Source organism: Medicago sativa, chromosome 4 (assembly GCF_051527215.1).
Source record: "Medicago sativa cultivar Bolivia chromosome 4, Bolivia_mono, whole genome shotgun sequence".
NCBI lineage: Eukaryota > Viridiplantae > Streptophyta > Magnoliopsida > Fabales > Fabaceae > Medicago > Medicago sativa.
This window is the reverse complement of record NC_140752.1, coordinates 76,366,407-76,391,146: the sequence shown is the minus strand read 5'-3', so window position 1 is coordinate 76,391,146 and position 24,740 is coordinate 76,366,407. Positions and strand designations below refer to the sequence as shown.

The 24,740-nt window shown below is 33.2% G+C and overlaps 2 protein-coding genes across 2 annotated transcripts; one reads left to right on the top strand and one right to left on the bottom strand.

Annotated features, from left to right (window-relative positions):
• Window positions 1-607: 607 nt before the first annotated feature.
• Window positions 608-5,749, bottom strand: LOC146932020 (uncharacterized). Its single transcript, XM_085703610.1, has 4 exons — window positions 4,311-5,749; window positions 3,007-4,224; window positions 1,245-2,927; window positions 608-1,030 (listed from the first exon to the last, which is right to left on the bottom strand). Exons 1-3 carry the CDS (start codon window positions 5,704-5,706, stop codon window positions 1,267-1,269), a joined length of 4,275 nt encoding a protein of 1,424 aa, XP_085559736.1. The 5' UTR covers window positions 5,707-5,749; the 3' UTR covers window positions 608-1,030; window positions 1,245-1,266.
• Window positions 5,750-17,967: 12,218 nt separating this feature from the next.
• LOC146932019 (O-fucosyltransferase family protein) lies at window positions 17,968-24,233 on the top strand. The gene is made up of 10 exons (XM_085703609.1): window positions 17,968-18,505; window positions 19,899-19,968; window positions 20,793-20,860; window positions 20,957-21,045; window positions 21,202-21,399; window positions 22,160-22,364; window positions 22,481-22,648; window positions 22,838-23,005; window positions 23,092-23,282; window positions 23,419-24,233. The coding sequence occupies exons 1-10, from the start codon at window positions 18,140-18,142 to the stop codon at window positions 23,579-23,581; spliced, it is 1,686 nt and encodes a 561-aa protein (XP_085559735.1). The 5' UTR covers window positions 17,968-18,139; the 3' UTR covers window positions 23,582-24,233.
• Window positions 24,234-24,740: the final 507 nt, after the last annotated feature.

The window sequence follows — 24,740 nt, the reverse complement described above, 5'->3', positions numbered from 1 at the left end:
TGGAATTTTGAGAAGAAAAAAGCAAGGAGTAATCATGGCAGCCAAAAAAATAAAATAAGGGTATTGTAGTCCAAATCTACAACTATTTTCATTCTTTAATGATTCCTTAATATGTGTGTAATCAGCTAAAACATCAAATAAAAAGGAATGGAGGGAGTAATTCCCTCAACAAATAAATTAAAAAAGTAATCTTTCATATAACAACCATGTATTTATTGTTTTTTTGACAAAAAACCATCAGCACAATTATTAAGATAAACTAGTTTTGAAACCCGTGCCAAGCACGGGCTAGAATTACGATTTTTATTTATTTTGTGAAACCTAATTAAACTGCAGATTAATTATTTTGTACACAATACATCAATATAACACATCGTTATTGTATTTTCTACTGCATATTATATAAAAATATCAACGTATATATACTTATTTGGATTTTTGTCACAATAAACGGAAACGATTTAACGGATGTAAAGCCGAAATATTAGTATGTGACGTCGGTCCGGTTTCATTGCATGTGGCTCCGGGATAACCAATTGGTTTTGTATCAATAAAGGGAAATATTTGGATTTTTGTACCTAATATATACCTATTTTTGAAACACAACTTGTTATAAAACTATTTCAAATTACTCATAGTTTTACAAACTTAGACGATGCATTTTAAATGAAAATAAAGATAATAAGCTTAGTGCATTTAGTCAAAAAACATAAAACACCAAATAATCCGGACATTGTTACGAAAATGAAGAAAAACAATGCAAAGTGATCAATGAGTAGTTGAACACTTGGTTATTGAAGCAAATTAAAAAGGTTCTTGGAAGCCATAAGAACAATCACGATCATCCATATACGTTATCTCCACGACGATTCAGATACCTTCTAACAATCTCAGCATCACATGTAATTTTCCTAACTTGGTAGGACCTCCTGTCAACATCATTAAAAACAGCTCTGGGGATCACTTCGAAGAGAAATCTTTTTCCACTCGTTGCATCAATTTCTCCGGGTACAGGTGAAGCAACAGGAATCTACAATTTAAATTATAAGAAGTTAGTTCCATTTCGTAAATATAGTTCACTAACATAGGCAATCCAAAAGTAAAAAGCAAAAGCATATTTGCATTAATGTAATTGACTCACGAAACCATTGGCCCGGATGAAATCCTCACATAACTTTCCAAAAAAATCAGAAGCAACAATATCAAACAAAATAAAAGATGCATAAAAAAATAATCGTACACACCTGCGTCATCAGGAACGACGGGTTAAACATTCCGAAAAACATCACGGTACACAACATTAGTAGTCTCGGTACACACGCGGTTTTCTTCATCCAGTATAAGTATTTTCAATCCCTTTTTGGAAGTGACTCTCGACACAGCGACGTACAACTGTCCATGAGTAAAAACTGGTTTGGAAAGATAGATTCCAACATGAGACAACGACTGACCCTGACTTTTATTTATTGTCATTGCAAAACACAGAGCCAACGGGAACTGTCTTCTAGTAAATTTGAAAGGCAGTCCAGGATCACTCGGAACTAAGTTCATTCTTGGAATAATTACCTTTTCACCAGCATTTTTTCCGGTAATAACAGTTGCACCAATAAAGTTCTTCCCTAGATTGTCCACAATCAACCTAGTCCCATTGCACAATCCAGCTGCTTGGTCAATATTCCTCATCAACATAACTGGGCATCCAACTTTAAATCTCAATTTATGGTTTGGAATACCGGAACACTTGATATCGTTTAAGAATTCGGTGGTAAACCATTCGCTTTGTACCTCACTATTATCATCTGATTTGCAAACCGAATCAGAACTGATATATTCCTTTTCGTCTCCTGGAACCAATGACAGAAGGAATTCGTTTACGTGGTCAACAGCTTCCAGTGTGGGAGCAAGTATCCCTCGCTCTTCAAAAAAATTTGAGATCTTCATGTTCTCTAAAAAATCTGGATATACAAAATCAACCAGAGAACGCAATGGATCAGAGGAATCTTTTATTAGCAACTCATCAGGAATGGGTACGTTGATTTCTCCACTCTCGTTGGCGGATCCTATTCCATCTCCAATCGAAAGTATCCACTCGGCAAATTTTCTAATCTCATCTTGTTCAGAACGAACGGTTGAAGAACGTAAACGCATATTTGTTGTAAGTGTGAGAACCTTACAGTGACTCCATAGTTTTGATGAGTTGACGGACGAAGCAAGTATGTCATCCCTGTTACCTCTTCTGATCACTGGCAAAATTTGTCTGAAATCACCGCCCAAAACGACAGTAACTCCCCCAAATGGTTTGTCTGTATTATCGACACCATCATAAGACATTATATCGCGCATGGTTCGGTCAAACGCTTCAATACAATGACGATGCATCATCGGTGCCTCATCCCATATTATTAATTTTGCCTTTCTGAACATAGCAGCTTTATCACTCTCTTTATCAAAGGTACAATTTGACGTTTCATTGATAAGAAAAGGTATATTCAATGATGAATGGGCTGTACGGCCACCTGGAAGTAGCAAGGAAGCTATGCCACTCGATGCCGCACATACAACAATGTACCCCTTTGCACGTAGTCCAGCAGATAGCGTCTTCCAAATAAATGTTTTTCCAGTTCCACCATAACCGTACAAAAAGAAAAAACCTCCGCTTCCAGACTCAACGGAATCAACAATCTGATTGTAAACAACCCTCTGCTCATCCGAAAGAAGGTTAGACAACTGAATATGAATTCTTTCCATTTCATCCTTATTGTAGCACAGCTGATCTGCGATGAACCTGTTACTATACTGAGGAGCAATTTCATACCTAGGCTGAGGCATTCTCTTGTACTTATCAAGGGACTTTCCATTAGTTTGCAGGAGCATATCAATTTCAATCAGACATAAGTTCTTCAAATCATCATCAGTAATCCGCAAATCTACAAAAAAAACTAATTTAGTTGGCTAAACAAAGACGAAGACAATTTAAAATAACTTCAACAACCAAATTATAATTACCTGGGTTTTTTAGCAACCGCCTTCTGTTGTACACAATATCGTCTGACAGTAACTTCCAGGTTGCACTCCAAACATCACCTGGATCTTTCATTGAAGACATTGTCATAAGATGAACAAACAACTTACGGAGTTGCGGACCGGAGTACAGTTCGCCCGAATCTTTGATAACATCAATGAACTCTTTGTCGTCGGATAATAACCCAAGAGCATCACACGCTTCCTGAAAACTGTTATGTTTCTTCCCATTTATAGTGCGCAAGCACTCATACCCCTGGCATCCTTTCTGAACATTCAACAATAACCTCATGTAAAATAAATTTCCAACACCAGGTGGAGTGTACTGAAGTCTTCCTATTTGTTCTCCTCTTTGACGAAGCTGCCACCTTCTCTCATCTTTTATATACCTAAATCTCGTTGGAAACTCAGAGTATGTCAAGTCTCGACCTTCGGCATACATTTGATTTGCTCTAAACCACGCTTGAAACATTGTGCACAAACGTTCACCCCTTTCAACAACCTCATCAATATCCTCATCGTCGTCGAACGTCACAGATTGTTCATTCTCCAGATGAAATGTTAGTTTCATAACTGACGGCCATTTGTGATGAATATCAAATTTAAAAATTCTCCAAACAGATTCACACGGTGAAACATATCTGCAGTCATAGTATTGTTGTATCTCATCAACAGGTTCATCCTTATCAGTTGTATTGTCCTTTTTCGACACCCCGATCGTTGATCTATCATGACCTTTGTTGACGTATTTGAACAAATACTTGATCGAGTTTGATTTATTACAATATTCAACATTTATGTGACCTCCGTAGCGGACTAAAAGGTGCGGATTGTACGGAACAACATACCGGCTATCAATGGTAGCACCATTCTTCTCAAACGACACTCCGCTGTCACGCCGCTTGTACTTGGGGTAGCCATCTTCATCGACTGTAGTTGTTGACTGAAATCCTTTTGGGTAGTACTTGGTACATTTACCAGCGTTCATACATGGCGATCGATGATTAATATCCCCGCAAGGTCCATGGATCATGAAGGAGGTGACTGCCTCAAACAATTTCGGATAAAGCTTTCGATCAGGAAGTTCAGCGGATATTATCTTATCGATATCAGTGCATGTACGCAGTTTACAATCTCCACTTAACCACAACAAAATATGAGCATGAGGAAGCCCTCTTTTCTGAAATTCAACCGTGTACATACCTAAGCATAAAAACAAACCATCATTAAAATTAATAAAAATGTTTATACTATAAAGATAAAATATTTAGAAAAAATGAGAAACGTGCCTGCATCAACTTTTCCGAAAAGTTCATCATTCTTCAAATCATCCATCAATTGATCCAGTTTCATCTTAAAGATTCTACAAATAATATCAGGCCTTTCGTTCGCCTTGAGACCGTGGATTTGAAGAAAATCTTGTATCTCTCGCCATTTTGGGTTACATGTAACAGTGATAAACAGGTCGGGATACCCAAATCTCTTACAAATAGCCATGGCATCCTGACAGTTGTTAAACATATATCTCCTTCCTCCTGTAAAAGACGGTGGTAGCACTACTCTACGACCAATATCTTGTGCGTTGGTCTCACCACTCGTCATAGCCTCATGCAAACCATTTAAATAGCCACAACGTATAGTCTGCTGGTTATTTCTAATGTAAGATAGTCTTTGAGTCTCCAACATCGTGAAGCAATCCACGGCAAACTGCATGAATAGTCTCCTAGAACGCACAATGTTACCGTACTCAGCATGTCTGTCCTGGATCCTATACGCCATGAACTCCCTCATGGTAACAAATTTTCTTTTACGCTCAACGTTCCCGTGGTTTTCAGATCTTATTTTAATATTCCTATGATATCCATCTTCGCCAAACGGAAACAGAAGTGGATACTGAAGAGGCATAAATGAAACATGTGTCTCATATATTCTTTCTAACAGCCCAGATGAATTCCTAACAATAATATCTCGACCCTTTTCGATTTCATTCTCATCACCAATTATTAGAGCCGCAACTTCGTCACAGGTAGGTAGATTATGCATTCTAGAATCCTTTGACCGATTTCCAAATAGTCGGATATAAAAATTGGATGGGCCACCTCTTTCGACATGATCCCTCACCTGTCGAAACTTTTTCGCCAACTCATTGTGCTGGTCAACCATATTCTTCAAGCTCTCAACCAAAGACTCATCAAGGGATTGACCATCATCACCCCCACTGTATAATGAAACATAGTAACGTTCAAAATAATTGTAGTGATTTATAACTAAAATACTAAAAAAAAAAAAAATATTGTACCTGAAATGCTTCATTCGATTCCTAGACTCGTTTTGGGTGTCATATATGTACAACTGTGCAAACTTCGGCGTAGAATCCGACTCCGGCATCAGACTACCCATGCGATGATAGTTTTGACCACTTAGAACAAAATTTGCAGGTCCACCCCCATCATTTGTTGTGCGATCAATCTTACCTCCCATTGATGTGAAAGAAAACATACTATTGTAAGCTCTAAAATTATCCAAAAAGTGTTTACTCTTTGGATGATCACCGTGTAACAGACTATATAAAAGTTCCGGAGGCTTCTCAAGGTGGGGTAGGTGCACCTTTCCCTTCATGCAACATAATGGAAACAGATCACGATGTTCAGTCCCACTTCCGTCAACACGTTCCCCTAACCACATCTTTGCACCACAATAACCACAACACAAAACTGGGTCTCCAACATCGAAGAATACTGTAGACGTGAATGAATTGTATATTAAAAATATATCGCAATTTTTTTAGTAACAGAAAATCATACAATGTGTTATAAACTATATCTAAGAATAACAGCAATTGAAAACCATACGTTCACATTCGGCCATTTCGTGTATAAGCGATGACGTGTTGTTGGAAGATGCACCTGAAGTAATAGAAAACACATATAATAAGCAATCAGCTCGCTAGCAATACAAATATGCAATATTTAGCGTCCAAATTCACAACCGGTCATTAGAAAAGATAACATCACATAGTTCATATGCTGATACAATAAGCCTACTACAACATACCTTGAGCAGTAGGAACGATATGACGTAATTCATCATCTGATATACTGTCGAAATCAAGAACCATTGATCTTAATAATTCCGTTTGATTGGACACGCGAGCAAAATGTGTGTTCTGCATACCACTGCTACTGCTTCCGTTAACGAATTCAGAATTCATAGATGTATCTGAAATAATTTTTTCGCACAAAAAAATTGCATACGTAAATGAGTTGTCTAAAGTATCTTTACAATATATTTTATCTGTTTATTTTGAAAGGTGTACCTTCTATATTCTACCTATTTCCTATTAATTTGAAAATATTGTACTTGTCAATGAGTAATTTCATTCAATATGTTTGCGTACCTATTATAACTAACGAAACCAAATGAGTCCATGATTTAAAATTAAAAAATAAAAAATTGAACATGTGGATCGTCCCGTACCAGATGTATTGTGCGATGCTGTAGAATGAGCTTCAGTTCTATTTCTTTTACGACGCAAAGACAACGGTCCTTCAACGCTGATTCCTCTACCACGTTTGGGAACGGAACTTAAGTTATGTAGAGGATCATCCGACGTGCGTCTCTCAGAACGTTTTTCCGCATTGGTCAATCCTGAACAGTGAAAATATCAAATTTAAAATGTTAAAATACATTAGATTATCTTGTTGGAAACAAACCAAAGAACAGTAAGATCGAAAACAAATATTAACTTCAACGTCATAACGGTGAATAAATATTTACTAACCACCCAAAGGACTCATTCCATTACTACCGATCACACCTTGGGATGACGGACCTTTAGGATCCGCGACAGAGGTGTTAGGCGATATGTTCTCAAATACAAATTGCGGGTTCTGCATACCACTGCTACTGCTTCCGTTAACGAATTCAGAACTCATAGATGTATCTGAAAAAAAATTTGCACAACAAAAATTGACGCTTAAATGAGTTGTCTAAAGTATCTTTACAATACATTTTATCTGTTTATTTTGAAAGGTGTTCCTTCTATATTCTACCTTTTACTTAGTAATTTGAAAATATTGTACTTGGCAATAAGTACTTTCATTCAATACATTTAAGTACCTATTATAACTAACAAAACCAAATGAGTCAATGTTTTAAAAAATAAATAAAAAAAATCAAACCTGTAAATCGTTCTGTAGCAGAAGTATTGCGTGATGTTGTAGAATGAGCTTCAGTTCTATTTCTTTTACGATGTAAAGGCAATGGTCCTTCAACGCTGATCCTACTACGTTTGGGAACGGAACTTAAGTTATGTATAGGATCACTTGATGTACGTCTCTCAGAAAGTATTTCCGCATTGGTCAATTCTGAACAGTGAGAACATCAAAGGATAAATGTTAAAATACTTTAGATTATATTGTTGGAAACAAATTGAGGAACAACCAAATTGACAACAAATATTTACTAACCACCCAAAGGACTTCTTCCATTACTACCGCTCACACCTTGAGATGACGGACCTTTAGGATTCGCGACAGAGGCGTTAGGCGATATGTTCTCATCTGCAAAAACACCGCAGAATAGTATATATTGTTATTACTTGTCCTAATATATATATATATATATATATATATATATATATAGACACACTAAAAAATATAAATTAAACAGTATGACATGAGACCTGTCATCCTTGATAGGTGTCCGGTAAGCATGCTAGAATATAGTGGGTTACGGAAGATCAAATTCGAGTGCAATTCATGTCCAGCTATAGCTTTAAGGCGATTGTCAGCGGTGCCACCCCAGGTGCCATTGTGTAAGCCTTGAGATGCATTTTATTTGTAAAATCACAACATGAACACACTAATCTACAACGTGTGTAGCACTAATTGTGTAGCACTAATCTACTACTCCCTCCATTCCTTTTTATTTGATGTTTTAGCTCTTGAGTTTTATTTCAAAATATTTGATGTTTTAGAATTGTTGGTATTGTTTGTCCAATTTTACCCTTGTCACAATTAATTACGTTATGACTTTTAATTTATCACAATTGTCAAAAATTGGAGTACTAATTACCAATTGTCCTTACCTAGGTAGTGCTCTCCCTAAGTCTCATTTCAACTCCCACGTTCATTTTTTGGAAGTGTAAGTAATAAATGTATTGAAATTAGAATTGTATACTCCCACCGTTCATTTAAGAAGATTTGGAATTTTGAGAAGAAAAAAGCAAGGAGTAATCATGGCAGCCAAAAAAATAAAATAAGGGTATTGTAGTCCAAATCTACAACTATTTTCATTCTTTAATGATTCCTTAATATGTGTGTAATCAGCTAAAACATCAAATAAAAAGGAATGGAGGGAGTAATTCCCTCAACAAATAAATTAAAAAAGTAATCTTTCATATAACAACCATGTATTTATTGTTTTTTTGACAAAAAACCATCAGCACAATTATTAAGATAAATGTCGGTTAAAATCCTAAAACGGTGGCACTACCAAAAAAAAAATAAAACGGTGGATTGACTAACATCAACACAGTGCAAATTTCATGATATAAGGAATGATTAATAACATCAACACGGTGCAAATCTCATGATATACGGAATGATTAATACACAAATGAGGATGCTTGAATCTTTATTATATATATTTGCACTATTTTATTTTGATAGTACACATGGCATCCTTATATTGAAAGGTGCATTTAATGTTTTGTGTAATTGGTACATATTATGTGATTTGTGCAAGACTTATGTAATTGCCATGATTATGCAAGTTGACTAAAAGACTTATAATGACAAAAAAATAAATGGAATATTTTATTCAAATTATTTTTGCTATTTAATGTGTTACTAATTTCATTACTAAATTAATGGCATAATTGATGTGACTTACTTGCTTCTTTTTTCCTATAAATATTGTTTGTCCGTCTCGAACATCTTCACATCATTTAGAATTCATACTAAAATTTTAAAATTATTCTCAAAATCTCTCTTTTATTTTATTGAAACACTTTTCTTCTTAACATATTTTTTTCATCACTCTAATTTCAAAAATTGATTCAATTTATGATATTACTCCATGTTGTATATATCCATGTATTTTGTTCAAATTCACATATTGTATATATCCATGTATTTTGTTCAAATTCACATATTCATCCTATGATACCCTCGAGTTCTAACGGCTTATGACAAGATATGTACCAATTATTACATGTTGGTACATAATTCTTAATTATCATCCAATCAAATTGTAATCAACACATCATCATATTAAGTTAGCCAGTCTTGAGTTTTTTTTCCTATATATAGTCAATTTGTCTTTCATCATTTGTATATGCATCTTCCTTTCGTACAAATTGTTTATAATATCATTTATTTGAAATGCAAATATTTCTACCTCCTGACCAATTCAATTTTATTGATTTCATTATTATCAAATTGATTTAGGTACCTTTTTTTTCTTCTGAATTTTGATTCCCTTTTATAGGTTTAGCTGTCGGCTCTGTTAATTTTAGGGTTTTCATCCCCATATATATTTACACCTTTTGAAAAAGTTTGCTTCACGTTTTAATGAATTTCATTATTTTTCTATTAATTTGAAGCGACGTAATTGAAAGACGTTTTGAATCAGATTTCTTCATTCCAAAACTATTTTTTTTGCCACTATTAATAATGAGAGATATGTGAAAGGCATGTCAATGTTTTGTTCTTCCAACGTTGAAGTTGTGCATATAAAAGAGAATTCTTCCTTAAAAAAAAACAGAGAATTCTCAGGTATTTTTGGGTAACATATTAGTTGATAGTTCTCAAGATATTATATTTTTATCTTACATTTTTGTGGTGCAAACTATTCATGTATGTTGTAAAACAAGACCGACCCCTGCGAAAATGTAGAAAATTTATTTTAGTTATTTTTTTTTCAATGAATTTTATCTAAACCTCACTATTTTCTTTATTATTTTCATTTGCTCATATTCAAAAGAACTGATTTAATTTATTAAGTTTTTTCGTTTCTATTGTCAATCACTCATTTTCACTAAACATGGCGTTGATATACATTATTTCACATAAATTATTTTAACATCAAATCTCATCCATTCATTTCATTTGATAAATTAGTTCACATGCATCAAATACTCTTTATCACCTAATCAAGCATTCCATTTTTATCTCCCCATATTTATTTATTTCTACCATCAACACATACTCAAACTTCTTTGTTAATTTTTTTACAAATTGCATGATAAAACACATACTTATGGTTGTTTGAGTCACTCATCAACATCGATAATATTTATTTGCCTTTATTTCATACCCATATTTTTTTATTTATTTTAAAATTATATTAAAAAAAAAGACAACAATCTCGGCTAAACTATCAATATTTCTATCCGTATCCTTATCTACATCTACAATCTACATCTACATCTACAATATAAACAAGTGAAACCATTTTCATTCAAAAGTACATATGGCATGTTATAGTCTCATTCTAATTAATGTCAGGCTAATTAATGCTAGAAAAATTCAAATTTCCATTACATGGTATATGCTTAGCACCTGGTATTTCAGTCTCAACATATACTTCCATATACTGCCTCTATTTTAAGAAATCATTCGATTTATTATTATGATCAAAATGATATCTAGAAATTTAATTGCCTGATATCAAATCAAACAAGAAACTGCCCATAAAAAAATCAAACAAGAAACTATCAACTGCCAATTAATGAAATTAAATTCAAATTATGCAACACTTATAACAGTCCTAAAAAAGAATGTTGACAATTGGTCTAATTCAAGACTATCGTTGAATTGTTTCTCACCTATTAAAATCAAATTAAAACCAAAATAAAATAGTGAAAGGTAATGATTCTTTTTGACACAAAAAGGAAATAAAATAGCTCAGATCTTTATCTCCCATCCTATTCTCATCACTATTACTATTTTTCAAAAATGGTTTTGAGAACGGTAAGAAGATCAAGAACACCTTTAGTTCCTACAATTTCATCAAATTTTATTGTTGATTGCATCAGACCGTTCCCCTTCATCATGGTTTGTGACCATGGTTTAGGATTTTATTGCTAATAGTTGGATTTTTAGCTGTACAGGAGAAAATAAGAGGGAGAATGTAGTTATCAAATAATTTGTTGAGAAATTGATTTTGAAGCTGAAGAAAGGCATAAACGAAAGGGATCTTGAATCTTCTCTCATGATTTATATTTTGTTCCAATTCTCTCATGATTTATATTTTGTTCCAAATAATTGTCTACTATATATCATTTTTGAAAATGTTTCATTTGAGACATTATTTTCATCATATAACGATATGATCTTATTCATTAAATTTCTTTTGCTATTAATGTAACATATTTATTTTCCCATATATTTTTTTGTGGATGACCATATTGCTACCCAATGTTCCTCAAATTTACAAAGAACTTATCGGATTTATAACTAAAGTATATCTCAGTTTAATCGACTTTAATTCCTTCCAGTTTGGTTGTGTTTCTTCTAATTGGGAGGAAACTCAACATTATTGAAATTTCTTTTATCGGTTTTGTTTACAATGTGTTCATTATTTTGCAGAGACCTTTATAATATTGAGAACAAAGTAGTTTCCTATCTATATATTCAGTTCAAGGTCGCACATCCTATATTAACTGTCAGGGCCAAACTTTAGTTTTTTTGGTAATTTGTCATTTACTCATTTTATACCACGAATCATATGTAATAAGTGTGTATTTTAGTCTTTTTAAGGCTTTTGTTTATTTTTCTTCTTTGTTGTTTGGATTAGCGTTACATTATAAGAATTTTGAATTAGGGTTTCATTTTTCTTTGTTGCAGCTTCTCTTCTGGATTCTTAAGTTTCTTTTTTGACATATTCTAGATTCTTACGTTGCAAAAGTTTTTCTGAATTTTATTACTATGATTATTTCTGAATTTTGCTAAAAAAAAAAAATCTAAATTTTTTTTGCAACTTTATTTCTGAATTATGTGTTCTCACGGAATTTCATATATTTTATTTTCAGTATTAAATAAATACAAACATTTGAAGAAGAAAAAATTCCTCTTTTATTTTTTTTGAGGGAATTCCTCTTTTATTTAAATGCAGTTTTGGTCGAACCAAACCGTACACCATCGATTCAGTTTGGTTCGTTTTCACTTTTAAAAAATGATAAAACCCAAACCTCATTTGACTTTGAAGAGCAAGTAAATGGTAATTTAAAAAAATCATTTAAACAATCAATATTTTGAATAAAACACGTTTACTCAATAATATAAGTATTGTACTACCTCTCATACAAACAAAGTTGTAAAGAGTGTATATACACATTAATCAAAATATATCTATTTTAAAAGGGGCACTAGCCAACAAATGTGTTTTTTTTTTTTATGTTAATTTTAAACCGAACCTCCACTAGATAGAACTAGAAAATTAGGTGTAGAACATATACAGTGGCTAGACCTGTGGGTTTTTAGAAGCAATATTGCACATGTTAAAGCAACTGAAAGTAATAACTTCTTATTGAAAACAACTATTATTTATTAAAAAACTACACATTTAATATAAAATGCACAACAATTATTTATTACTAAGACCCATTTAATATTTTTTGAAGTGTTGAGTTTGAGATTTTTTTTATTTTTTTAGTTAAATGGGGTTCAATTATGAACCAGCTGCATCACTTTATAAATGCATAAATAAAAGGAAACAAGAACAAAAGGAGTTGGGGGATGGACCAAAACCTTCTCAATAAAGCTAAGCAAAAAGCTGAGGGGCAAACACCAAACCAAGAAAAAAGTAAATAACAAGAAAATAAAAAGTAAAGAAAACCAAAGGAAAAATAAAAGGAACGAACTAAGAGAAAGTCCTTGAGTTATTCTGGTGACATATATACTCCTAGAGTTTGAAAGATTAAATCTTATTAAGTATTAACTATAAGAGCAAGTGACATGTACATAGAGACTCATTTAAGCAACCAAAAGGAGAGGTCCATTGTGGATGCTCTAACAATCGATTAACTTATTGATGAAAATTTTTGGTCGAAAATAATACAAAATAAATGCTTGCTGAAATTATCAATTTTTAAATATTATTGTTATTATTATTATATTATTATTAATAATAATAAATAATGATTTTTAATGTTTATTAGATATACTAATTAAATGTATCAATTAAGTTTGGTAACTAATTTTATATTTGATATTTTTTCGAGTTATCATGAAATTGGTATAAAGCTTACATCACCGCTTAGCAGTGACTAATCTTAGTTGGAAAACTTGTGGGATACATAAGACGAGTTCTCTCATCTCAGCCGAATATTTTCCATACACATGAGGCAGAAATTGAACTGCTATCCACATACTTACGAGGCTCTAATCTATTATCAATTTGACCATTTTTTCCTAGGGTCATAGCTTACATGTTAATTCCAGGTGTTCGTACAACCGGTTCATCCTTCAATATTCCATTGAAAATCAATGAAGCATTGATACATGGATTTGAAAAGAAAATACGAGACCTTAAAATTGATATGAAGGCAGCAGAGAGAATCAAACACGAGACCTTAAAAGTAGTCCCAGGCCAAAACAAGTGGGTTAGATCAAACTTATTCATTGTGTTCCCTTATTGACTTTGTTTATCCAAATAATTTGGAAAATATATAGATATCCAAAAAAATCAAGAGCGAGGGATACTTGCTCAAACTTTGGACCCATTTGAGCACTTTAACAATATTATTCTATCGTTGTTTCCAGAAAACGAGAAGGAAAATATTAGCTTTGATTCGGTTTGTCAATCTGACCAAAATAAAAAGTTACAAAGCAAATGGTATTCAATTGAGTTCTTGAATGATATTAACAGTTGCATATTTCAAACCACAAATTAAGATTTAAAGTTGGATGTCCAATAATATTGATGAGGAACATATACCAAGGTATTGTGTTTCAGAATGAGAAACCCCACATCTTCATCCAAAACCTTAAGACAATATGTATATTACTCATCTCATTTATATGTTCATAAATATCAAATCTTGCTGGCAATATTGAATTTTTACTCACACATGACAAATTAGCATTTCTCCCTTAAACGTGAGACTCTCTATGTCTATGATATGATGAAATAGTCAAATAAGGCCAGAGGCACAACATGGTAAAAAAGGTGGCTTGGTGGTGGTTTCATATGAATGTGTTTTTTTTCTCATTTATTTTATGAGAAGAGAGAAATTAAATTAGAAAAATTATTCGAACTAGAAAGAAATGACAAGGAAAACGAGTGAGTTGTGGGTAGTTTTATGAGTTTGTTGAAGGAGTTGGATATTACTGAGTAATTATTCTACCAAAAATATTAGACTCATTAAAAATGTCACATCAATTTAAAATGTACAATAAACATGTATTTTTCAACTCAGCATAACACATAAACGTTTTTCCTTTGTCATATCCCACTAAAGACTAAAAGTGAAGGAACTTAAAATAATAGAGGTTAAATAAAAAAAAGTTATCGCCTTGACAAATAAAAATTGCATGAAAGCGAACGACTTCCAAAATATAATATTTAACATAAAAAAAATTAAACAAATGACATTCAAAAGCTAACAAAACAAATCATCATAATTTCGGGACTGCAAGCGTAACCTACATTGGGTTGTATCTTTGCATTAGGCTAAAAGAAACTAGACAAATGATATCGACACCACAATTTCTCCCAAATTATTTAGGAACACGTTTGTGAGTCATCTCACTTATATCTTATTCAATATCTACTATTCCTTTCATTGTAGAACTTTAACTCTTATTTTACACGATAACATATCTCCCTCAAGTGTGACATTCTCTGTGTCCGTAATTACGTGACATAACCAAATAAGGTCAAACCGATGTACAACATGATCAAAAAGGTAGATTAATGGTAATTTAATAGAAGTGTGTTTTTGTTCCTTTATTTCATGAGAAGAGATCAAAGAAATTAGAAGATGAAAAATAAATTTGAGATTGAGAGAACTGATACCGGTTAAAAAAAATAAGAATTGTGTATTTTGTCCATGATGTTATAAAGAACGAAGTAAGTTGCAAGTGATTTTATGAAATTGTTGAAGGAGTTGAAGATTTTTGTGTAATTAATTTACCAAAAAGTTAGATTGCGTTAAAAAAACTATTTTACCAAAATGTTAGATTTGGGTAAAAAAAACGCAACAACATATAAAGAATTTACTAAGCACATATTTTGTTAACTCAGCATAACACTTAAGTGTTTATCTATGGTTAAATTCCACCAAAGATCAAAGGATAAGAAATTTAATATCTTAGAGATTGATTAAAAAATATTGCATGAAAGTGAACAACACCCAAAAACATAAATTTGATATAAAAATTAAATAATTGGCATCCCAAAACTAACGAAACCGTTTATCGTAATGTTGAGAGTTCTAAGGGTGTCTACAGTAGGTTGGACTATCACATTAGGCTAAGTGAAACCACACAATTGTGATTGACATCACATCATTATCGAAAACCTTAAGGCATTAGGTGTATTGGTCATCTTATTTATATGTTTCTCAACGTCTACTTTGGCATCCAATAATATGGAACTTTAAGTCACAATTTACACATGAACATATATCTCTAAAGTGTGAGACTCAATGCGTCTGTAATTTGTTGATAGTCAAATAAGGTTAGGCGAAGGCACAACATAGTTAAAAAAAATGGATTAATGGTGTTTTTGCGGAGGGAAGTTTGTGTTCCCATCTTTCATGAAACGAGAGAAATAAATTTAGCAACAATAAAATTAAATTAGAATATGAAAAGAAATTTGAACATGAAAGAAATGATAAGGGAAAAAAATAGTGTGTGTTTTGTCCATGGAAATATCGGAAATATAGCGAGTTACTGACAATTTTATGGGTCAATTAAAAAGTGTTGGAAATTTAAGAGTAAATATTTCACCAAAAAATAGACTCGGTTAAAAAAACGCCACATCTTTATAAAATGTTTAATAATCATGTACTTTTTCAATTCAGCATAACACATTTGTATTTTTCCATTCGCATGTTCGTTCACCCAAATAAGAAAATTGTATAATATTGATTGGATAAAAAAAATTGTATGAAAGCAAATGACATCCAAAAACTTATACTTGATATAAAAAGTTAAACAAATTAAATTCAAAATCTAAAAATAAAAAATAAAAAATTAATGTTTAGAGTTCTGAGGGAGTCTACAATGGGTTGGACCATCACATTTGACTATGAGAAACTCCACAAGTGATATTGACAGCACATCTTCGCGTAAAATCTTAAGTCATTAGGTATATTGTTCTTCTCGCTTATACGTTACTCAATGTATATTATTGCACACAAGTTTAACTCACTATAATGTTTAGAGTTATGAGGGAGTCTACAATGGGTTGGACCATCACATTTGACTATGAGAAACTCCACAAGTGAGATTGACATCACATCTTTGCGTAAAATCTTAAGACATTAGGTATATTGTTCTTCTTGCTTATATGTTACTCAATGTATATTATTGCACACAAGTTTAACTCACATATGAAACATAAACATCTCTCCCTTAAGTGTGAGACTATTATGTATGTGATATGGTGAGATATCACATAAGGTCAGAGTCACGACATGGTAAAAAAAAGTGGGTTGGCGGGGTGTTTGTTTCTTTCTTTCATGAGAAGAGATAAAGTAAATTATAAAAGAAAAGAAGATTAAAAATGAATTTGAACTTGATAGAAATGAAAAGAGAAAAAAAAATAAGGAGTGTGCGTTTTATTCGTGAGAGCATAGGAAACATAATGAATTGCTGGTGATTTTATGGATTTGTTGAAGAAGTTGAATATTACTGGGAAATAATGCTACCAAAATATTAGATTTATTGAAAATATGTACATCTATTTAAAATGTCTAACGAATATGTATTTTGTCAACTCATCATACATATACATTTTTCCATAGCAAGATCCCATGAAATACCATAAGTGAAGGAATTCGAAATGATAAAGGTTATTTTTTTGTGTGCATGAAAGCTTATCACATTCAAAAACTAAAATTTAAGATGAAAAATTAAACAAATGACACTCAAAAAATAACGAAACAAATCATCACATTAGGCTAGGATCCTACAATGGATTGTATTATCACATTAAGCTAAGATCAATCACAGAAGTGAGATTCACATCCTATCTTCTTTCAAAGTCTTAAGACATTATGTATATGAGTCATTTCACTTATATGTTTCTCACATCTACTCTTGCATACAATACGGAATTTTAACTCGCACTTGAGACATTAACATCTCTCCATTAAGTGTTAAGATCTTTATGTCTGTAGTCCACCACCAAGAACAACTCTCGCTCCCCTAGAACCCGGATGTTATACCACCGTCGGGCTTTCTGTGGGAGCCTACGTTGATGTAGATCGACAATTTGGATAAAAAGAAACTACACAAGTGATAATGATACAACCAAAACTTCATCTAAAATTTTAAGTAACACCTGATACATCACAATATTCCCTCCATCAAATATAACGACATTCTAGCCCGTGCTTGGCACGGGTGTCCATGCTAGTTTCATATATATTCTTTTTTGCTCTATTTTGTTTTTTTACTAATTTTTCTATATTTTATTGGAATAAAATATCTCGACTAATAAAAAGAAAATATCTGTTAATTAATACTCCAACTGGACATATATTGGACTAATGGACTTGGAGTATAAGGAAAAAAAGAAAAACATAATCTGGTTAAGAAAAAAAAAAAAAAAGCCAACTGGACATGAGTGATGAAGGAAGCTGTAATTTAATATTGTTTGTCGAAAGGTCTAAATCTAAAATCATGGTCTTGTTGAGTCTTTTTCCTGAAAGCGAAACGTAGAAAATTCCCAAACCTTGCAAAACATTCATTTCATTTGATCCCTTTCTTCACGAACCTACATTCACAATCAAAAATTTATTTATTTATTTTTTTAAAAAAATACAAATATTCCTTTCTTCATCTTCGTCGTTTTCTCAAAACTGTGCCGTTTTGATACACACAGAAAGAGAAACTCGCGTTTGCGTCTGTGCGTTCTGATGACGTAGAATCGTTGATCTGAAATGCACCGGCTACCGAGCAGCGGGCATTCGACGCCGTCATCTCCGCAATCTCCGCTCCGGTCGCCGCGCCTCCGGCAAGGGCGGTCCAAGGCGGGGAAATTTTCTTCACCCTCCGGTGGAGGAGGGAGGAGTTTAGCGCAGAGGCTGAGTTGGATGCTGCTTTCGGTGCTTCTCCGGCGACAAGGGATTTTTCTGTTTGCTCCGTTGATTTATATCGCCGGTATGCTTCTTTATATGGGAACGGCGTCGTTTGATGTTGTTCCGATTATTAAACACCGTCCTGCTCCTGGCTCGCTTTATCGTAGTCCTCAGCTTTATTCTAATCTGAAAAAGGATATGGATTCGGATAACTCTTCTACCGATGCGGTTTGTTTCTTTGCCTTTTTTCGAATCTGTATTTTTTTCTTCTCAATTTTGATGATTTTTTAGTATTTGGAATGTTTGAAATCAAGTGTTAATTGTATTTGCTTATTCTGATTTAGGTTTTTCAAATTAAGCTTATGAAAGTTTTGGATTTATAGGTTTGATTTCAATTATATTGGATTTTTGTAGTCAAATAGTTTATTAGGTCTGAATTCGATGGTGCAATGTGGGATCATAGATAGATTTTTAATAGTGTAAGTTGATTCTGATTTGTTACTTGTTTTGTATGTGCTGTTGACTATAGCTACTAGAAAGCTGTTGAATAAATATTGTGTGTTAGTATCGTAGGGTTGTTATCGTGTAAAGAATCGCGAGTCTGCTCATTGATTGTAGGAGTTTGTTATTGTTATAATAAAGTAGGAGTTTGTCGCTTACTCTATTTTCGAGTACAATCCCCAAATTTCAACAATCTGTATAAGAAAAATACAATGGTTATGTAAATGGTTGGTTGGATGGAATTGAAATTACTTGCTTGTGGTGCTTACTATATTGGTATGTGTGGATATTTATTTGCTGAAAAATGTTCGTAAGTGTTTTCTAGCTTGTTATTTGGTGAAGTGGGAATAAAAATATTTGGCCACATTCATGCGGTAGGTTAATAGCGACAAAGTTCCTTCATTTTTCTTTGTATACAAGGGATGTCGTAAGCCAGTGTGATTTGATTGGATAGGATGGGCTAAGTGTGACATTGAGATTCGTAGGGTATGAAACCTGACAAGAGGTGCTTGGTAAGGAAGTCGGGTGTCCGTAGGAGAAAAAGTTATTGAAAGAATCAGAGATGCCTCTTTTTATAAGTTGAAAATTCAGGCATCTCTTGCAGATATTTCATGTTTGTACAGTATTGTCATCATCAATATGGCATTTTCTTCCAACAAGCATGTGTTTGGATTGGTGTTGAGCCTTGTATTCTCTCGTCCCTAGGTGAATTCAATGTGATTCTGTGAGAAGCTCCAATTTCCAGAGTTAACAAAACACACATATTAGCTGTGATTTATGTATTTCCAAACATGCAATTTTTTTTTTTTTTTTTTTTTTTTTTTATGTTTTTCTTGACTGCTGGCATCTAAAATTTCAAGTTGTATATGTATATTTTTCAGCTTCTTCTATAAGGATAATTTCTTCAGTCTTTCGTAATATTCTTAATTTTGACCATCGAATAATTGCTGGAGATATTAGATTCCGATCATGTGTCTGTGTGTGCGTGCGTGCATTTTCATTATTACTTTGAGTATTTTTGTTGCTATGTTCCATTGCACTTCATATATCTTCATACTTTTCTATTTTTATGGAATGAAATTAGCTACTTTCAATAACATGATACTAAACTTTCTTTCAGATATCTACAATATGGAGAAGTCCATATAGAGGTGGTGAATGGAAACCATGTGTAAATAGATCTTCAGAAGGTATAGTGTTATTTGTATTTATTCCATAAATGATGACATTTTCTTTTTTCTCTCAATGTTGTCAAGTAACGGCTATGACCGTGCTATAGCACTACAGCATAGCGGAATTTTTACAAATCGCTATTGTTTGCGATACATGATTTATTACAAAGCGTTGTTAAATAGCGGCTATTTCAACTTTATGGCACTGTAGCACAGCAAAATTAGAACAAGTCGCTATTTTTTGTGATCCACGTTTGAACAAGTTGCTCTATATATAATTTTGTCGATGCTTTTGGTACAATTGATTCGTCTATTCCTTGTTGGTAGATTGACCAAGTTTATATACTAATTACTTCATTTGGATGGAGCTGAACACTTGCATTTTACAGCATGTCCCTTTGCCCTCACACTTATGTGTATAGCATCTCTTGGTGCTCAGCTCACAGTTGTGTCAAGACCTTGCTGAGTCATACCGACGTATAGAGATTGTGCAGCTTTGCTACATTCTCGAGTCTTTACATGCTTTTTGTTGTGCCTAGTCTTTTCTGTTTTAAAGGATATCATTTCCTCACCCTAGTATTTTTCTATCTTCTCTCAAATTGAATTTCCTTTTTCTATCCAAAGGAAAAAAATATTGGGACATAAAATCTTTTAGATGATGGCATTAAATTGCCATTTAATTTATGAAGTGGTCCATTATTGTCGGGATACCTTATGCATGAATTGATGCTGTTGGTTGTTGCTGTTTATATTTTATTTATTGTATCTTAGAAAGCACACTATCTTCTGCCACCACTTTGTTTCACTAACTATTAATTTATATACGGTTGTATTGTTGATAGGTCTACCCGAGTCAAATGGATACATATATGTAGAGGCTAATGGTGGCTTAAATCAGCAAAGGACATCGGTTAGTGTTTTCTGTACATTATGTGTTTTCAAATATTGGAAGCATATTTAATTTATTCTTACCCATTTATTTTGTGAATGATGTCAATGCTTATAGGTATGCAATGCCGTTGCTGTGGCTGGCTATCTAAACGCTACCCTTGTGATTCCAAACTTCCATTATCATAGTATATGGAAAGATCCTAGGTTGGTTCGTCTGAACTATATCTTCGGATGGAATATTTTGTATTTATTTATATTTGTGCTTTTAATATTAATTGGTTATGTGTTTCTTGGTATCCACGATGGTGTTTATTTAGTTTGAAACAGCCCAATCTGATCCATAATATTTCACATTTCCAGTAAATTCAGGGACATCTACGATGAAGAATATTTTGTCGATATCCTGAAAAATGATGTGCGGGTGGTTGACAAGATTCCTGAGTACCTGATGGAAAGATTTGGCAGCAACATGACAAATGTTCACAATTTCAGGATCAAGGCATGGTCATCCATTCAGTATTATAGAGATGTGGTGCTCCCAAAGTTACTTGAAGAAAAGTGAGTGTACGATGTTTGTTTTACTTTATCGTGGGTATTGATCTCTAATAGTTAATAGTTAAAACAGTTTGGGGTGATTGGTACTTGTCCAAGGTTAGGAAAAGAAAGAAAGGAGTGCACGATGTTATTCCAACCATTCCTTTTAAGTATCGTTTTATTGGAAATTTTTTGTTGCTTTTGATTTTTTTCGTTTTCAAAGTTCAAATAATATTTTAACTATTGTTTTGTCAAAATTATCCCTAATGATTTATCTATATATCGGATAGGATTATTTTAAGCTTCATCTAAGGGGGTTTGCTTTTTCATATATACGTGTGCTGTTTGGAGCTGGTGTTTTCCATGTTGCTGTATCTGCTAAACAGCAATTCCTAACGCTCTTATGACATTTTATGATTTCTAAATAGAATTAATTTTATAAATTTTTAGCTCCAAGTGTGTAGGCAACACAACGGTGATCTTAGCAAATATCTATACTCAACTGTATTTGCTTTCTTGCTGGTTATCTGTATGGATTAGTGCTGTGTCTCAGTCACGTGACAATAGCACATCAGAAGAGTGGTCAATTGGGAGGGAGAGTTGTACCACTTAAGTACCACATCGAGCCTTAATCATAACCAATGTGGGGACATGACAGATAGCATATTGTTTTGTATTAAAATATCATTATTACCCCATCGGATAAATAGGAGTTTTCTTATCAAATATGCTAGGCTGGAAGTTTTAATTATGTATTTAATTTAATTAAATTTTATTCATGCAGGGTTATAAGAATTTCTCCTTTTGCGAATAGATTGTCCTTTGATGCTCCTCCAGTTGTCCAGCGCCTCAGGTGCTTAGCAAATTACGAGGCTTTACGGTTTTCAAGACCTATTTTGACCATAGGTGAATCTTTGGTTGAAAGAATGAGAGAGCGTAGTGCCGTTAATGGCGGTAAATATGTTTCTGTACATCTTCGTTTTGAAGAGGTTGGTTTTGATCAAATATGAATGTCTATCAGTTTATATTGTAAATGTTGACATTATTACAATTTACATGTTAATCTTTACTGCAACTGATGGTATACACTGCTCTCCATGCACAGGATATGGTTGCTTTCTCCTGTTGTATTTTTGATGGTGGGAAACAGGAGAAACAAGACATGATTGCTGCAAGAGAAAGAGGTTGGAAAGGGAAATTTACAAAGCCTGGCCGAATCATACGTCCTGGAGCAATCAGGATCAACGGGAAGTGTCCCCTCACCCCACTAGAGGTTATTATCTCCTTAAAACTTTAACGATTTTAGTTTGTAAGAAAAGAAAGAAAAATTTAGGCAATGCATTTTTTTTGTGTGTAGTTGTTAGTCTAGCTAAAATTTCAAAGGTTTCCTTATTCAGCAAATGTTGAGTGTTTTGCGTAATTGTATTTATTTTAATTATAGTAAATGCTTTCATTTCTTCAGGTTGGCCTGATGCTGAGGGGAATGGGTTTTACGAAGAACACATCTATCTTTTTGGCATCTGGAATAATATATAATGCTGAGAAAACAATGGCTCCACTACTACAAATGTTTCCTAATTTGCATACGAAGGAGACTCTGGCTTCTGAAGAGGAACTTTCTACATTTAGGGTACAAATTTGAAATCCCATGTTATGTTATTTGTCCCCTCCAGGACTGGTAGTTCTATGGTTTTTGACTTGAGTTACTTGTTCTAGAATTATTCTTCCAGGATGGCTGCTATAGATTACACTGTTTGTCTTCATAGTGAGGTGTTCGTCACAACCCAGGGTGGTAACTTTCCCCATTTTCTGCTGGGCCACAGAAGATACTTGTATGGTGGACACTCTAAGACAATTAAGCCTGATAAGCGGAAGTTAGCATTGCTCTTTGATAATCCCAATATAGGGTAATGTATCATTACATACTAGTGTTTATCTCCTTGTTTGAATTTACATTAGCTAAAATGAATCAATTAAAAGTCTCAATATTTTTCTTAATAGAAAGTATATGAAGCCTCCCTTTAATTTATTATTACTTTCCAGATGGAGAAGTTTCAAGCGTCAACTGCTGAACATGAGGTCACACAGTGATTCCAAGGGAGTTGAGCTGAAAAGACCAAATGACTCTATATACAGCTTTCCATGTCCAGAATGTATGTGCCGTGCCAATAGAACCGACGATTCAAAATCTTCATCAGCAGCTTGATCTACTCATGGAATTTGATTGGTGTTTCTGTTGCCTATGATTTTGTGACCATGCCTTGCCACTGAGTGCATTTCTGATACTCTGATTGTTTTATTTTCCCCCCTTCCCATCCGGTGAGAAGGCATACCCACCATTTTTGAAGATCAAAGGAATTGGATCAAATATCAAGGGAGTGGCATGTTTTGTTGCACATGATGCCAATTCAGAACAGAATGGAAAATGTTCCTTTGCAGGAATCTCTCCCAAAACATTGAGTGAGCTATGTTTTGCACATGAGTTAGCAGCTGCTGTATTGAACGAGCTATTTAGAGTCAAAGGATAAGCTCACATTCCTTCACAACCTGCCTGTACATTATGTGAAGTATGATATTCATGCGTTAAGGTTATAGCAAGCAACAACTCTGTACATTAACAAAATCCAGGGTCCTGCCATACCGTTTTCTTGGTCTGTTTTAGGTTATTTTGTTTTTCTTTTGTTCCTGTTATCAGTTTCATATTTTGTTTTCCTTCACATTGAGGGTCTAGTTGTTAGTTATATGACTTAGTCTTAGCACATTTGTTATTCTTTTACATTATGGCCACATTGTTTTAGCAATGATACCAGTGTAACTATTTCACTATTCATACCAAGCAATTGAGAAATTTTGCTCAACATTGTTGTGAAGAAACAGAGTTTAAGAGTGGAAATAGCCAAGAGGAACTGGTGAAAATATGTTCTCAATAGATTGAATGATAAAGTGCACTTTTGATAATTTTAAGAAGTTTCACAAGAAGCTTTTCACCATTTCATATGCTTCAAAACAATCAGAAACCCAGTCAAAAAAATAAAATAAATAAAATAATGAAACCAATAAACAACGTATCTATCGTAAAACTATATATAAACATGATAAATCGTAGTCATGTTAACAAAGGGCACTTGTTAAAAATATAAAATAATTTATAAGTTTTGTGTAGAAAAAGTTTCTTTTAAAAGTTTTAATGCATTGAATATATGATTACGAGAAAAATGTTTATTCCTTGTACTTTTTAATAAGTGTTCTAAGAACACATGACACTTGTTACCATTTTCCTAAATCATATTATATTTGCAATGCAATAGCAAAATATCCAAATCATATTATGTTTGCAATGAAATAGCAAAATATCCGATGACGTT

What these genes read in the sequence shown, in the direction of transcription:
- LOC146932020 (XM_085703610.1), bottom strand. Translation starts at nt 5,706, where the DNA reads ATGTGGTTAGGGGAACGTGTTGACGGAAGTGGGACTGAACATCGTGAT. An exon ending in TTTCGGAAAAGTTGATGCAG is followed by an intron (nt 4,225 to 4,310) that starts GCACGTTTCTCA and finishes TTTTATGCTTAG; the next exon opens with GTATGTACACGGTTGAATTT. An exon ending in GCGGTTGCTAAAAAACCCAG is followed by an intron (nt 2,928 to 3,006) that starts GTAATTATAATT and finishes TTTTTTTTGTAG; the next exon opens with ATTTGCGGATTACTGATGAT.
- LOC146932019 (XM_085703609.1), top strand. Translation starts at nt 18,140, where the DNA reads ATGCACCGGCTACCGAGCAGCGGGCATTCGACGCCGTCATCTCCGCAA. An exon ending in TACATCTTCGTTTTGAAGAG is followed by an intron (nt 22,365 to 22,480) that starts GTTGGTTTTGAT and finishes CTCCATGCACAG; the next exon opens with GATATGGTTGCTTTCTCCTG. An exon ending in AGGAACTTTCTACATTTAGG is followed by an intron (nt 23,006 to 23,091) that starts GTACAAATTTGA and finishes TACTTGTTCTAG; the next exon opens with AATTATTCTTCCAGGATGGC.